Source organism: Pteronotus mesoamericanus, unplaced genomic scaffold (assembly GCF_021234165.1).
Source record: "Pteronotus mesoamericanus isolate MK-2021 breed Mesoamerican mustached bat unplaced genomic scaffold, CSHL_Meso_final contig_177, whole genome shotgun sequence".
Classification (NCBI taxonomy): domain Eukaryota; kingdom Metazoa; phylum Chordata; class Mammalia; order Chiroptera; family Mormoopidae; genus Pteronotus; species Pteronotus mesoamericanus.
In genome coordinates, this window is record NW_026555073.1 from 5,634,672 (window position 1) to 5,651,800 (window position 17,129).

Genomic DNA, 17,129 nt, shown 5'->3' on the forward strand with positions numbered 1-17,129 from the left:
GTACTCAAGCAACTATAAAATTAATGCCTTTTCTTAAATATTATCTTTTGAAAAGAAACCTAGAGATTTTTCAGTTAAGTACTTTCTGTCATTTATTATTGAGTATCTGCCTTGTAAGCCATCAGAATGTTCCTTATTACATGACATGGGCTTTTTTGCTTTAAAAAATCAAAATTTATTCTAGCAGTAAATGTTAGCTTACAGCTTTCCTGTTTTGGAGTAGAAAGTAATAAAGTGTTCTTGGTGTTTATTCCCTGATTTGATAAATATGGGTAGTACAGGTGTTCTGCTTCAGACTTTTATAACACATACCTAATTAGTTTGGGCCACAAATAATATTTCATCTTTACTAGAATTCTCAGTTTGAGTGTAAGCATATGCTGTTCTATCCCTCCCTTGAGAAATGAGGGGGCATATAATTTTAATGCATGTACAGGAAGGCACATTGATAAGACATTTTTAAGCCAAAATAACCATCTTGAGCAAAATAAATAAAAATGATATGTTCTTCTTAACATGTTTTGGAAAGGTTAGAGAAAGCAGTTTAAAAGTTTGATTAGTTTGTCAAAAGTTAAGTCATGCCATTGTGATATGAAGGATCTTGAGTTAATAAATGATAGAGCTAGTAGCATAAAAGTTAAAATATGATTCATTTTAAAGATATATACGTTGTATGTAGATGAGTTTTTACAAAAAAAAATTAGGACCAGGTGAAAGGGAACTTTTCAACTTCATAAACATTTTAGTTTAAAATAAAGTCTTATTTATGTTAATTCTGTCTAGTCTAATTTATTGTGATTTTTGCACAGGAGTGTAATTAAATTGTACCAACATAATGATATTTTCATATTTACGGACTCAAATATATTCTTCCCCTTTAAATCCCAATTTCGTAGATTTCAAGAACTACAATAATTTGCTTTTGTAAATTATGTATACAATACCAGGTTTGTTAAAGACATAAGTAAACAAGTTTCACCTAGGAATGATTCAAAAATAAAAGGAAATAAAAGACTGAATTTATTTAGAATATTTTGCATTTCATCTAATCTTCATTTTCCTTCAGCATTAAATGGTCTTTAGACTGCAAAGATTAATATTTGAAAGTTTGTGTCCTTACTTTCACCTTAAAATTGATATTAGTAACTCCTTTGTCAGCCACTAATATAGTCTATCGCATCAAATAACATTTATTGACTATCTTATTTTGAGGCCCAAGGCCATTGTAATCAAAGATTGTTATAGGTCATATTTGTTATAGGTCAAAAATGAATATAACTTCTCATGAACATTTAATAAGGCACTTTAAATACATAATAGAGAAATACTCTCTGATAATGAACTTTTTAAAGCTCAATAGTTCTTGACCATTCTTTGGGTACAAATGAAAAACTATATGCTTGCATGTAATTGTTTTAGTAATGTGACTATTTCATTAAAGGCAATGATGAATTGTTGGATACCAATGAGCATGATTGCATTTGCCTTCTCTAAAAGAAACTTGAGTGTTGTCATTCATTCTGAGATGTTTGGAAGCATTTACCAGTCTAGATGGCACTGAGAAGTTGTACCTATAAAAGCCAAAAGAAGGATGGAAAGAGCAGTCTACTGTTTCCCGAGCAATGGGGTTTGGTGATAAAATGTTTCCAGGTGACTGCAATCCATACAACATTTGACTGGAAGAATTAGGTGCTTGTAGACACTGCCCACTGAAGTCTGTAGATGAACCATTTTTTGAATTGGCAACCCCCAGGGAAGATAACATGGGAACTTCCAGCATGAGTGGGCTTAGAGACTGAGAACTGCTGCTGCTTGCTAGCTTTTCAGCAGCAGGCAAGACAAGAGACTGCTGTCGCCAAAAATTAGTTGGACAAATCTTGTAGCAAAGGGGTAGGTTGATACTGTGCAGGTACACCTCCGGACAGGGCATTCCAAAGGAGCTTGTAGATAAGTGAAACGTAGGTGGGGAACAAGGTGGAGAAAGCAAGGAGTTCAGGGGAGAGGGAGCCCCTCCACTAGAGGTCACTGGAGATGAGCCACTGCTTCCACCTGTGAATGACAATTCAGTCAATGAACGATGAACTTGATATTCCTACTGAATCAGTCATCATGTCCCTAACTATCCCTGCTTCATTCTTAGATCAGCTTTCCTTGAATGTTTTTTTAACTTCTTTGGGAAAGAACATGTTTCTCTCTCAGACCAAAGTTGAATTGAATATGGTATCTCTACTACTACCACTATTACTTTTAGAACTACAATTACGTGTCATGCATCGATTGAGCATTCACTATGCTCAAGAACTGTGCTGGACACTTGAACACCTTTTATGTAATGAATTACAAAAAAAAAAGCCCAATTAAATATGACCCAGAGCCAGTGATATCTTACAAATAAAAACTAGCTTTTTTAACTTTATGAAATTACTAAAGTTCTTCATTAAATTGAACAAATTGGTTGTTTGGGATTCTATAGAAAGCTTCAATCTGATAAAATAAATCAGTACCCGTGAAAGTAATTTTTACAAATTAAAACAATACAATATACAGATGTATACTATAGACTTGTACACTTGAAACCTATATAATTTCATTAACCAATGTCACCTCAATAAATTCAATAAAAATAAAGTATATTTTAATGTGTTAGATTTTTTCTTATATGAAAAGGGAGACCTCCATGGTCCCCTATATCAAGAATTAAAGACAATTTTGCAGTTTGAAGAATATCAAGATGAAAATAAAAGTGTTCACATCGATGTTGTCAGGTGATCTTTTATAATTGCTTAGCATCTACTAAAATTAGAGATAATTATAAGGTTCATGAACATCTAGACTTTATACCTTATTTTTGTAAGTGTATGAATTGAAAATATTTGTTATTGACTGAATTTCATCAAGTTTTTAAATTTTTGGGGTGTTACTGTTTTTCTATTTTCTATTTTGTGTATAAAGAGATAGACTATTCCTTTATCAACAGGGTGGCAAATATCTTTTATAATTATGCATTCAAAATTATTTTTAAAAACTGGTACCCATTTTCTTTGCAGTTTGAGAGCATTCTGAACATCTCAAGTAATTAAGAAAATGTATATTTGGAATTATCAATTTATGATCATTTTTACCTTTTTTCTTTATTAGTGCACTTTGTGCTGACTTGGATTTTTAAAAACAAGCTGCCTTGATACTATTATTTTAAGTGATGATAACAAATAAGTGTTCATATTTTTCCATGCAATCCTCCAGATCAAATTAATATAGTCAATACAGTAAAATATTTTACTAAATGATTAGGCTTTGTCTCTTCACATTTCAATTGGTTGTTATGGTATTGTGTAAACCTCAACCTAACTGTGATATTGATGATTTTCTCAAGGTAATTGTAATCTTGAATTGAAGTTCAAAGACAAACAACTAATGGAATAAAGATAAAGGGGTAAAATGATTCCTTTTGCTTGCAGATAAACTCTTCTATATATTGTTCAATATCAGAGGAAATGAAGGTGTACATTCTTCTACCAGAATGCCTGCATTGTCTAATTATGATTATTATTTAGTCATGTAATGCACTACATGAGAACAAATACTTTGCAAATATTTTAAATGCTTATGGTAATTAAATTAATTGTGGTGGGTTAGTATTGTTTCTAATATTTATTTTTCCTACTTACAACAAAAGAAAAATTAGAGCTAAGTGTGGTAAAAAAATTAAATTATTTTAATTTAATGTAAGTCATTTTAACATGTGTTGGACTTTTCACATAAAACAAAGTATTTATTTCAATATCTAACACATTAGCAAATAAGTCCACAAACGAACAATAGACAGATTCTAAAGAATATGAATAGTAAAATGCTAAAGAATCCAGGTGAGATCTGGAAATCTCAGGATGTACTATAACTCAGGAAGACAAAAGTCAATAAATCCACCATTAACATGTATGTCTCTGCTCTTTTTCTTCACACCAATTTCTCTCCCTTTTTGCCTCTTATCTCCTAATCAAGATAAATATATACCCACTTTCTTGTAAACACACATTTTTTGGCATGTATTTATCCCCTTGTGTAATATTTAGTATAAAGTCTTTGTTTGTAGTTACTTCATCAACATTGAAAAATAGATATTAATAAAACTTTTCTTACTTTGTATGTCTGTACCAAAAGTTTTAAAATCCAGAGTGAGAGAAGGCCTCCATGGGTAGGTCTCTAAAAGCCCTTCCAATACACCCCTGAAAAAGAGATTCAACCTTCAGCAAGCCCAGAATGCTATACCTGAAAATAATGATTTATATAAACTTTTGAGTTACTTTGTTATGGTTTTCAGGGATGAATATCTAAAATATCTTTCTTTTATAGCTAGACTTGTAAATAAAATCCTGAGTAATTATTCCCTGAATAAAAAACTCAGGAAGCTAGAATAAACAATATCTTAAAGGTAGATTGGGGAAGTAGTGGGAGGAGGCAAGATTTTGGAGACAAAATATCTAGGACCATTTTCTGCTGTCTACTAGGTACAAAACTTAGGGCCTGTGAGTCTCTGACCCACACTTATCTGTAATGCTTGTGAAAAGGGCTCTATTACTATTAGAAGTGATATGCTGCTTACCTGTTTCTTCCGGGGTCTCTAAATCCCTTAGCAAAAGGGTTCCTGTCTATTTTCAGTTTGGTAATCTAGGAATTCAAAAGAGAGAGAAAGATAATGTCAGTAATAACACTGTCACCCTTGCTTTTAATGGTCATGACAACCACAAAGTATTCTTCAGAGTATACTATGGCATGTTAAATAAATGCAAGCATATTTCTAAGTCAATTTTGAAATGATTATCTTCTTTCTCTCCTGGCACATTGTCTTGCTCTTTTTTAAACACCAGATCCACGCAATTCATAACCAAACTTAGCCTTGATAAAAGTGTAATAAGGCTATGCTTTTTTTTTTAAGTCAAGGGAAATTCAATTTATATAGTGCAACTTGTGTCTATTCAGTAAGTCCTTTTGGGCCATCATTGCTTCTCTGGGACCTGGTTCACTTTACCTGTTGGTTTTGGTAAGCTGTTACCGTAGTGAATTCTGTTTCTTTAAAGGAGAATGTTTTAACCTCTTCAGTGGGCAGGGACTGAATCCGGGACATGTTGATTCTACTGTCCTGCTCCATCACGTGCACACGGGGCTTGTACTTGTGCATGGACTGCAGAATGATCTGGAGGAGAAATTGTCAAATGTTGCCTAGAAATTGGCTTCCCCTCCCTAATACTATCCCACTCTCATCAGCACTCCCAACCTGACTACACACACCAGCAAACATAAACCAGAAAGGCTGGGCTAGCCACACATAAGGACTTTTCTGTGCCATCTCCCCTACTGGCCCGCCAGCAGAGGCCCTCAGGGCTAAGGAGTTTTCCGGAGCAGGGCACCACAGTGGCACCAGGCTGGGTGATTCCATTTCCAGGTGGGGACCTTCCCTACTTCCAAATGTGGGTGACCATGTGATGTCTCCAGGTTTGACTGCCTGCCTAAATTTGTTGGGCTTATGGCAACTGACGGGCAACCATATGACATTCCCCACCTCTTAATTTCTGGATGTTACCTATCTGCTTGTGTGTGCCAAGCTGGGCATGGCAGGGGGAGGAGTGTACTTGAGCAGAGGCTGGAGGTGACTTGCAAAGTTCATCCATGGGGGTAGTTGGAGAGATTTCTACTGGAAGGCGATCAGAGCCCACAGTGATAGCCTGGTGGGCTGACGTACCAGAGAGCTCTTTGAAACATTCCCTTCCAGTCTCCGAGTCCAGGTATCTTGGCTTAAACAAGTATCATTTAATCCTCACACTCCCTTGGCTCACCATTCCCAACCCCCAGCACTCTCAGCCTCAGCCACCAAAGGCCATATATAAGACCAACTTTCACTACAGGCCTAGAAGCTGGATAGTCCTTAAAGACCAAAACTAGCTTATCAGGGTGACATGTGTTCCGATGCCTTAGCATCTCCCTCCCTTCTGCAGGGCAAAGGATTGCACACTTACCTGGCCTTTGTCATCCATTTCGTTATTTGTGAGTTTCACTCGATCAAAGCTGATGATCTGCCTCATCCAGGTCTCACCAGAGCAGGGTGAGTCCGGGTGAACATAGAACCTGGGAGTGATGCAGGAGTGATCCGTATTCCCAGCTACCATCCACTGAGAGCTGTGGTACACATACCTGAAAAAGGCGCATGGAGTGCAGCTTTATGTGCAGCCAGCCAAACCCAGGGGCATGGAAGGAAGGCAGCCAGGAAACGGTCCAAATGACCTCAGTCAAGGTTTGCGAACTAATTCCAAAGGAAACTAATATAAGATGTAACTTGATTTCCAAAGAGCTTTCAGGGATAGGAAGCAAACTGTAAATAAACATATGTCATTAAAATGCAATGAAGTGCCAGAACAAGTATAATGTCACGGGATTTCAGAATCTGGTTTGTATTTTCTCAGAGAAACCACAACAGAAATTGATCTAACCCATTTTGCCACGCAGAGACGCTAGAAAAATCCTCCTGCCTTAGGCCAGAAGTGTCAGGGAAGAAACCGCACTGTGTCCAGCTCACAGCCGCCAGTCATGGTCAAGCCCTTTTGCCAACACGGTTTCATACCAGAATACCCCCAGAACTCTGCCCCATGCAGCTTCCAGGCTGATTTTCACACTATTTCCAACTTCAGCCACTCAGGTGTGCACAGTGTTCTCAAGATAGATCAAATGCAAGAAGCAAACAGCTTGTTCTGGTATTTTCAAGTTTTGGGTCCAGCAGGCTCTTGAGCGGCGCCTTCTCCTTGTCCCTCAGACTCAGCTCTGGGCGTGATGCAGGTTGTCTCCTAGACACCCACTTCCACCTCGATCAATCACAGCTCTCAGCTCCCAGCCAGAGTGTAGGCAGCTCCAGCACAACCCCCAACAGCTCCGGAGTCAAAGCACTCACTCACACACGGGCACTTCTGGCCTCTCAGTTTTCAGTTCATTTGGCTACTTTTAGCCTGCTCCAAGGAAAGTGCTTATAGCTAGATGAAAGTTTTCTTGTACTTTCTGGGACTTGACCCCCGCCTCAGGAGAGAGGGTAAAAAAGAAAAGAGGGACCTAAGTGCGACAACTGCTAGACTAGCTTTCGATGGCAAATCAGGGCATCACTGCAGAATCTGCTACCCAAGTAACAGTATGTTCCTGCAAGCCCAGGTATATATCCCCGAATTCCATGAAACAGCTTCCCTGCTAGCCTTCTGAGTCCAAACCTTCTGCAGTTTGCACAGCCGTGGCCAGAGCAGTGGGTAGACTAGAGGCGTGGGACATACTAAAGCAGCAGATAGCACCTGCTTTCCAGGAGTAAAATGCAAAAGGAGGGAACCTAGTCTTTTCAAAGTCAGAAGGATGCTTTGGGCAAGAAAATTTGACTCCCAAAGCCCACAGGAAAGCAACCACCCTTCCCCTGTCCATAGAAGAGTTTTCAAAATATCACTGTCAGGTTCCAAAGACCAGAATCCCTATTCCCAGTCTGAGCCTATGGTACCCCGCTTACCTATAGCGTTTGGAATCCACCGGCACCACATCCATGGCCAGATAGTACTGCTTCCCTGGGTCCAGCCCTTTCACCTTGACTCTAACAGAGGGAAACATCCGCCTGTGGGAGGGAAAATAGAGGCTGGCCTGAGTGCTTTTAGAGACATTTCAAGTGTGGCAGGGTTGGGGTCAAATGCGAGTTGAAGGAATTCACAATATCCTTCCCATTCTAGGAGAGATTTAGGGACTGGCATTTGCGAAACAAAGACACAACTGTTAGTTGTAAACTGGATTGAAGAAGTTCTGAAGGTTTTCTCCCCACTCTACACTCCCACCATAATAAAAAGTTATAGAAGAAAAAGTAAGAGAGAAAAAAGCTCTATGTCCTTTCCTCCATTTTTGACTGGAACTTTTTGTGAGGCAGATTTGAGAAAATTAGGAGGATTCACACATAGATAATTACTGAGTTGGCCCCCAAAAGTCGTCCCCCAACAGATGGTCAAAGTGGGCAAGCTCCACCTCCAACTGGCCTTGGCTGGGGTGACAGTTTGGGAGATTGCCAGAGGGGATATTGTCCTTTGATAACTGTGAAGCTTTAACAGAGTGGCCTGGCTGTAGCCTAATATGTGGGGGTGTGGGTGGAACCTGGAAGCCGCCTCGACAGGTGTAATTTTTGTCATATATCGCACAAGGAGAATGAGTTCTTGGAGTCACTGTACAGGAAAGAAATATTCGGCCATTAACATGGGCCAGGCACATCATAGTCTGGTCAATTGAGAGGCAGTGGCATTCTAATGCTTCTCCTGGGTGGGGATCTGGCCGGGGGCGGGGGAGGTGGGTGCTAGAGCATAAAACTGGAGGCGCCACATCCTATGAGAGCGGTACATTAAGGGCCTACTGTGTGTGATTCTGGAACAACTTGGGCAGAGCCGAACCTGCCGGCCTTGGTAATAATCATCTCAGTTCCAATGTCGTGGAATCGCTTCCACAGCTCGGATCCTTGCAGCTCCACTTGGATAGCATCTCTCTCTTCCACACTTCCACCGCGGCTGGGGTCGTCACCACTGCCGCCGCCGCCGCCGCCGCCGCCGCCGCCGCCACCTCCACCTCCAGAGCCTCTACTGCCTGAGAAAGTTGCTGAGGGCTCTGTCTTGCGTCGCTTTTCTGCTGGATACAGAGACACCTAGAGTTTGCGAGAGAGCTTCGTGGTTCGCACGCCCCCTTCTCGCTAACGCCTGTCTCGGAGCAGACCCGCCTTGTCGCTTCCCCGGACCTTGGCGGTGGATCCCCAAGTTCCCCCACAATACCCTCTAAAGCCCCCTGATGGAGACAAATGGGTCCACGATGCGCCCCGTTAAAGGCACATTTCTTCCTCAAATTTGCCCATCCTCAACTCTCTCGGAGACTTTTGTCCTGGAGGTTGAATCTCCTTGGAATCTGAGTGCGTACCCTGCTTCCTACCCTCAGAAACAGCCATCCCTGGCTTTCAGGGCTTCAGGGAGGTTGGAGAGTCTCACTTCTTCACAAACATGTGGCAACCCTCCCCTTCACCGTAAATAAACCACAAAATTACGGGCTGAACCTGGAGGCTCGGAAACTTCCCCTACAGCCAAGTGGACGAGGTGTCCCCCCGGGCCCGATATTGGCCATCTTGCTGGGTCAGGACCTCCAAGGGGAGGACTAACTGCCCTTCTGCAGCGTCGTAGGCCAGGCTGAGACTTGCAGATCCAGCAAGCGGTAGTAGCAGGCTTAGGGTTTTGGGGTGCCGGTAAAGGTACTTACCCGGCTGTTCTCTCTTCTTCCCTGCGGCGCCGCTCCTTCTCTCTTCCTGCACCTTCCTGCCCTCTTTTTCCAGCAGCTCAAGCTGCACCTCCTCTCTTGGTTCTTGCAGTTTCCTTTTGCTTGGTCTCCCCACCAAAGCTTCCACCGAGAAGGCGTGCGCCCGAGAGCTAAGAGCCATCCCTGGAGGGGGGCGAAGGGAATGTGCACTGCAAAGTTTCAACCTGAGCTGGCTTAGGGAGGGAGAGGGAGGGAGAGTGCAGGGGACTGAGGAAAGAGAGAAAGCAAAAATAATCCCCAAATCAGAAAAAACAATTTCTGGATCAATATTCAAAGAAAAATGTGTGTGTATAATTTTTATATATACGTACATATTTTTCTTTGAATAAGATGAAAGGAAAGGAAGATCAAACTGGAGCCAAAGTCCTTTGGAGTCTAGTCCCCCTTCCCTCTGCGGTCTCCTCCCTCCCAATGGACATGTGTGGACCATCAGTCCTCAACTCCCTGATTCCAGGACGTGGCAGAGAGCAGAGATTGACAAGCAAGGGCCTCTTAGGGAGCGGACCTGCCGCCAATGGCGGCTCAGGCAGCTCAGATTGGGAGATACTGTTGCATCCGACTGAGTGAATACCCAGCTGGTCTCAGCCTCCACTGTTTGTTTTGGAAACTGTTGGAAACACAAAAACCACCTTGAGTGACACTTCAGAGTCTGACAGGGAGCAGGAAAGGAATCGGGGTTGAAGGATTGGCTGGAAAGAGGCTCAGGATAGTGGGGAGGTGGGATACACAAAGTTACACTTTTACATACAATTGTGAAACTCAAAGACATGCGAAATAATTGCTCATGAGGGGCCAGTTTAACAACAAAAGTGCAAATATTATTTAAACCAGATCCAGAGAAGTGTATCAAGGTCTTTTGTTCTCCAGAGAGTGCACTGCAGAAATGTACAAGAGCGCAAGCTTTCTGGGGAAGCTTGTTCTGCAATTTGGGTCTCAAACTGGGTGGGCATTGTGCTAGTCTGTCCTTTCTACCCAGCCTGGGGGGCAAGGGGCTGCCAGGAGGCTCCCAGATGCCTATTGTCAATAAGAGCAATTTTAGTTCCTCAGGTCCTGCCTGTACCTGAGCCCAATATTCTCGCCCACAGCCACTTCTTTCTCACATGACTCAATCAGCAACACAGCCTGAGGACTTCAGAGCCACTAGCAGAGCACAAACGGGAATTTTGCTTCCAAGAATCAAGTACCTAAAACTGTTGGGCTCAGATAATGGATTCCAGTGTTTCCTGGAATCTCTTCCTGGTCGGGGTCTTACTTTTCTTTAAAATGGATAGAGTCACCTTTTTTGTGTGAGGAAGAGACTTGCCTACCACTTCCAAATGAGCACGTTTACGCATGCAGATGTAATACTTTGCCTGTATGTGTGGAATTTTGGTCTTCCACTCTTCATCAGAAATAAGAAACCAGGCACTCCTGGGCTCTTTTGCAGACTGCACCTTAGGTAATAACATTCTCACCTTTTCAGAAAAGTTCTCCTGTTTTCCTTTAACACATTTGTTCAAAGGACATTTCAACTCAATCCAAATCTTCAAAAATAGGATGGAACTCGAATGAACTGATACTATCTCAGTACTGGAGTTTCATGGTAAAAGATTTTTTGTGACCCTTAGTTTCAGCTTCTTAGGTACAGTGGTGGGGTGACCCATGCGCAGCTGTTCCCTGTGAAGGACGGCTTCACTCAACCAGGTAGGACTTTAGGTATCTAATGATCTCGGGCAGTATGACAAAGGCTTAATTGCACCCTGCGTACTGCTGAGGGGCTTGGGTTAGTAATCAGTTAGGCACTGCTCACCATGCAAGGTTGGGAAAGACACTATACCCAGATGTGTGGAGTGAAGTTCACAGTGCAAAGCCAGTGTACAAGGCACCTGGACTGGAAAACAACCAGGTCCAGCTGTAATCTTGGCCACATCTTCATGGGCATTGGTTTTCTTGCTGTGACCATTAAGGGGAGAAGGAGGTTATTACTGCATTTGCCCCTCCCTTCTTATTCAGAAGGTACATTTTTATTCATTGCATGTTCTTAACTAAAAGACATGGCTCACAAACAGAAAATTCAAGAGCTCAATTGTTAATTTTAGAGTGCCAATCACAATGCAATACTTTCACTAATATCTCCTACTATAGTCATTTTCTTGCTTTTCAACCCTGGTTCATTCAATTGCAAAAAGCAGGAAATTACCTCCTGTAAAAAGCAAAGTCTTCAGTAGTTTTTTTCAAATAGGTTCCACAAAAATAAGGCAAAGTATGGTAATTGGAATGTTTCCTGAAGTATTTCAAATCACTATATGATACAATTTTTTTTTAAATCAAGGAAATAGCATACATTGGGATATAAGTCCTTTCTTAGGGGAAACTACTTCCTTATTACATACATGTAGTTACAAACATGCATGTAATTTATTACATACATGTAGTTTACTCCTGTGGGACTCTTTATTTTGTAATCTAACTTTTCCCATTCCCATTTGAGTATCTCATGTGCTCTCATGTGTACTTCACTAAGATGTAGTTAATTCTTTTTAACTTTTATCTGAGAAAAAAATTATTTCAAACCTCAGAACCAGCTTCTCAATCTGTTCATCCGCTTAAGCACTGGGCTCTCAGTAACTGGAGCATGAGGGACATACATGTATGCCAGCAATTCATTTTCCACAGCTGTAAGTTTCTTTGTCTCAGTTGGGAACAGCCACAAACCTTTATAAGAGATTCTTCAACCCATGTGGAACTCACAGAGAGGTCCACAGGTACCCACATTAAAAAGAAGAGTAATGTTTTTGAAAAGTTTGACAATCAAAAAATCCTTACAGTAAAATGTTGACTTTGAATTGCCAAAAGGCTCCATCTGGGAATACACAGAGAATTTATCACTTGTAGGAAAAATAAATTTGTGGTAAATAAAAATCAAAACTAATTAATATCTATGGGGATACAGATGATATAGATGTGCCTTAAGGGATATAAGGTTTATTAGAGCTTTTATTTAAAATGAAATCTGAACCTGCTTTAAGATAATGGGAAGCAATTTGTAACTCACTAATAAAAATTCCAATATTTCATTAATCACTATAAGTAGGTATATAAATTAACATACAGAAAACATGGTCTGTCCTGAAAAATATTGCTTATGGTGAATTGTATGTGCATTGCAGTAGATCTTCAAAATTAAGCTAATGTATCTGAAAATATTACACTTTTCAGAAATTTTTGACACATTAAGGGCAAAGATTTGTGTCCCCTCTAGCTTTCTATACCAATAATATGGGTTCTTTGAAGGAAAACTTATGAATTAAATAAACTAAGCCTGCCCAGAGGAAAAAAAATATACCCTGTGTTCTGCAGTAGTTACTAACTAAAGGCTTGATGTCAAACTCATATGGAGGGATACAACTACTGTTTTTAATTTATAAAGGAAGGAATGAAACACATGAAATAAATCAATAAGTATTTCAAATGTATATCTGTATTAAGTATAAATAAAATATTTTGGGAGTGGTTGGATATCTAGTTCCACACTTCGGCCAAAGCACAAACAACTTCATGATAGAGATTGTTTTCTCCAATTGTTATTCTTCCTTCTCCCCCTTGATTCTCATCCTCCGTAGTTAAGATATTTTGGCAAAGCTCCAAGCATGTAGAATGCATGAAATAAATTGCTTCGTTTTAAATTGCTAATGATCATTTTTGCCATTACTTGTGAAAAGCCTACCTATAACAAACCCCAGGAAAGCATAGTCAAGAAATGCCTTACGACATCATTTTTTAGTACCTGAATTCAACTTTGCTTGAACTGGCTAAGTTACTTGAACAAATAAATTATCTTTGTTTGCTTAAATGAGTTTCAGCTGGATTTCCATCACCTTCAACAGAAATAATCTTGACAAGTACACTCAGCTTGATAAAAATTTTGAAAATCACCCCTTTCTTCTAGTTTTTCTTCTTCACCTCCTCCTTCTTCCACACTGCTGGTTCTGTGATTAAGGAAATTATGTGCTATAGGATATCCTAGAACCATAAAACCTGAAAGCAAATTTTACTTTCTGTACAAATTCCTGGACTACGATAAATAACAAAAAGGAATAAGGTTCAAGCAGTATAGCATGTAGGAAGAGAGACTTTCAATTCAGACTGAACTGAATCAAATTCTGAATTGCTCTGAGTGACCATACACAAGTCTTCTTAAAGTTTATTTTATTTTTTACATTAACTTTCTTTCTTCTAAGCTTTTATGATTTTACATCTAATATCTTCATCATAGGGTATGTTTCTGTAAGTTTGCATATGTATCTGCAGATTTAGGAAAATAGTATATACATACCACTTTGCATAATGCCTGGAACTTAGTAAGCACTCACAGCTGTTTTTATCATTAAAGAAAAATTGGAAGTTAGTGTCAAGAATGTGTTCAACTTTAACATTTTAAACATGACAGATTTTATTTTTTATCTTTATAAAAGTATAAATAAAATACAATATTATACGAGTTTCATATGTACAACATAGTTATTCAACATTTATATACCATATGAAGAAATGTGTTGGTCTTTATATTAACTAGACAGCTATAAATTCTTTGTGGCCAGACACTAGAAAGGGAAGAAATTTCCCCAACTTTCGGTTAAATCCTAAAGCAGATTCAATAGTTTGGAAGGCTGTAGAGTAACCACCATTCTTAAATTTGAGAACTATTTAGTAAATAGAACTAGCAAATTAAATCAAAATATTGCATTTGAGTTTCAAAAATCCATGAGAAATACATCTGATAGAATACATACTCTGATTTTATCAACTTGATACTTGGAAAGATATTTTTGGTATTTTACCAATGTAATATCAGTATATATTCTTATTCTTATACTAAGGAGATAAGATTTATTAATTATAGGCCTCTAACATACAGTTTTGTCTTCACCCTAGGAAATTAAGAGAACTGGCCTGATTAATATGAAAAGTAATTCTCACACTGAATCCCTCAACTTCTGGTTAGTTTAATCCAATATAATTGCTCAAGAAGTCTGTGCTTTAATGCAACTAGCAATTGAGTTATGCATGTCAAACTCTGTAATTCTAGTTCCTTGATTGGGTCAGGGAAGAAAGAGTAGGAAGACAAATTCTTAAGTATACTCATTGTATTCTTGTCATAGGGAGAATTGGGAAGCTAAATGTTTATGCTTGCCAAAACATTAGCTGAAGGAAGATTTATTCCTTTGAATTTAATCATGTATTCATACTTTTCTCAAATAATGAAGGCCTTACTATGGTAGTAATTATAATATTACTTGGGTTCATTATATTTCTCATTCTTACTGAAGTATATCCAAGTCATGCAACTTTTTTTCCCCATTTTTTTCTACTCAATTCATAACTTACGGCTGGTGAATTTTTTTAAAAGTTTGGATCTAGGACTTTACCCCCAGAATTGTGAGGATTATTTTCTCCTTGGCTAATTTTTGGGCAGAGTAGACAAATTAAAAATAGTAATAAATAATAGAAAGAAACTAGGCCAGATATGGCCCTAGTCTACAGTGGCCTGAATCATTGACAGAATAGACATTGCATGTCCACTTTTCAGCTGTCTTTGATTGTCTAGCACAGTTTAAGTAGTCAATAACTGTAAATGTATCCTGCTTCTTTTCATCCTCAAACACTTCCCATTGAAACAATGAGCTTGAGTGAAACCTAGTCCTTACTTATGTAACCTATCTTGTACTCCACTGGGATTTATACAGCCATGTATTAACTGAAGGCCCAATCAGGATTACTAAGAAGCAATAATTTTTTATGATGTTTGAATTTGTGGAGTTTGTGAATCTTAATGTTGAACCATTCTAACTTGGATTTTATGCCTTATATATTTTACTTATTTTTCACAGACTCAATCTTCCCTTTCTTTGTATTTCCTTTCATACTGCTAATATGCTTTATACATCAGCCACCAAAAAGTGGAATAGTATTTGAGAAGTGGATACAAGGGCATATTTTATCGTTTTAAATAAATAATCCTGACAATTAGCAAAATATTCCCAGCATAGATCACTTAAACAAGAATATACCAAGTTTATTCCATCAATGAGTTTTTGGAAAAATACTATTTAAGAATTATTGTATCTCTCTGGAACCAGGTAAAGGCCTGTTTTACATCCTTCCCTTACAGTCTCTCACTAAATGATTGCATGCAATCACAAGTCAAAACCTGCCTTCAGATCAGTGCACTGCCTTCCTGTGGCTCTGTCTAATCTGGGCAGCAATGAGTCTGCCAGAATCAGATCTTGCCACTAGAAAGGATATCTTCCTGAACTCCATAGACTGAGCCTACCCAATCTCACACCTGTTTCATTTCTTTTTATTTCCACTTTGGTATTCTCAACATACATTTCCTTCCTTACTCCATCATGTCCAGGGCAAGTGAATAGACTGTTAAAAACTTCCTTCCCTATTTTCATAAAGATCTGTTTTTGATATGGATTTTTCAGTACCTAACATCCACAGAAGTACCAATAGTGGGAAAGATATGGTAGTAAGATGAGGTTTTTTCCCTGTCTATCCAAACACCAAAAAGTAGTCAAACACTTATCCTGCCTAGCTTAAAGGCAGTCTGTGCCTACTTTCATCTTACGTATGTTCCTTCCCAGGGATTATATATTCACATTACTATACAAAAAGCTGCTCCTGCATGAAATGAATGTTTCCAGATTTAGGACACCCTGATACTTTCAAGAGGGAAAAGGGCAGGGCTTAATAATAAAGCAATACACATGCACAATGAAAGGTACAAAAGGGAAACAAATGAAAACAAAAAGGAAATCACTATCTAAATTCATCGTATTTTAATTTCTGGAAGAAAAGGATGATGGAAAATCAAAGTCAATGGCTATGTGCGTTGGCAAATGAATGCCAGTCTTAATGAACTGGGTCCATAGGACCTTGATATACTCCCTGCAGGCAAGTCTCTCTGGTTACTTCTCAGTTAGGAGACTGACCAAATCATCTGAATGAAGCCAATTAAATAACTGCCAATTCTCAAACTTTAGACTTTGTACCCCTAGCTTAAAACTTGACTTAACCTTATAGCACCAAAAAAAAAAAAAAAGATTGATAGAAAGTTGGAATACATATCTATTTTTGTATTTTATGATTGTGAATTCAGAGTCATTTAAATTGTGTGCATGTATATTTCTTATGGAAAGTGATTATTGAATTTTTTGAAGGCAATGTGGCCAGTGACCCTTTGAAAAATAATTTGATTATGAAGTTCATTATGCTAGCATTTTAATAAATACTAGAGCAGTTGGCATCATTCTTCAGAATTGATTTCCATTTTCAGATTTTAGTCCTGGTTTGATTTATTTTATTACAAGGAGCTGAATTTAGGAAACTCTAGGGTAAACTGAAACATAGACATTAGTTTCCGTTCTGGCAAGCTTAAAATGTTACAGCCATTTTCTCTGACACACATATATATCGTGTCCTGTTTTGCCTTGTCTAAGGACTAGCTAGAATGTCTCTTAATGTTTTAATAAGCTTTTGTGGCTGGAAGAAATTTTTCACAATAGGCATTTGTTTGTGTGTGTGTGTGTTTGTGTGTGCTGTGAAAATGACAGGCTTATATTTTCAGTGAAAATGTCAGAACATGCATAGAGAGAGTGATATGAAGCATTTTCCTCAGGGGTAATTTCTTTTTTTTAAAACAGCAGTTTCACTCTCCATACTCCATCATTTCATTTGGCAATGAAAAGATTTGAAGGTCAGTTTTGAATAGGTGTTTTAGTGATGACAGTGAG

General features: G+C 38.8%; 1 protein-coding gene across 1 annotated transcript; it reads right to left on the reverse strand.

Annotated features, from left to right (window-relative positions):
- Nucleotides 1-1,435: 1,435 nt before the first annotated feature.
- On the reverse strand, nt 1,436-9,472 carry TBX22 (T-box transcription factor 22). Its single transcript, XM_054566605.1, has 8 exons — nt 9,295-9,472; nt 8,448-8,679; nt 7,532-7,633; nt 6,015-6,189; nt 5,030-5,194; nt 4,604-4,668; nt 4,141-4,226; nt 1,436-2,049 (listed from the first exon to the last, which is right to left on the reverse strand). The coding sequence occupies exons 1-8, from the start codon at nt 9,470-9,472 to the stop codon at nt 1,436-1,438; spliced, it is 1,617 nt and encodes a 538-aa protein (XP_054422580.1).
- Between the last annotated feature and the right edge of the window lie 7,657 nt (nt 9,473-17,129).

Bases quoted from the DNA above. Each gene is read 5' to 3' on its own strand.
- TBX22 (XM_054566605.1), bottom strand. From the start codon at position 9,472: ATGGCTCTTAGCTCTCGGGCGCACGCCTTCTCGGTGGAAGCTTTGGTG. The intron at 8,680-9,294 runs GTAAGTACCTTT...CTCTGTATCCAG, and splicing joins GAAGAAGAGAGAACAGCCGG to CAGAAAAGCGACGCAAGACA. The intron at 5,195-6,014 runs GTAAGTGTGCAA...TTTCTCCTCCAG, and splicing joins AAATGGATGACAAAGGCCAG to ATCATTCTGCAGTCCATGCA.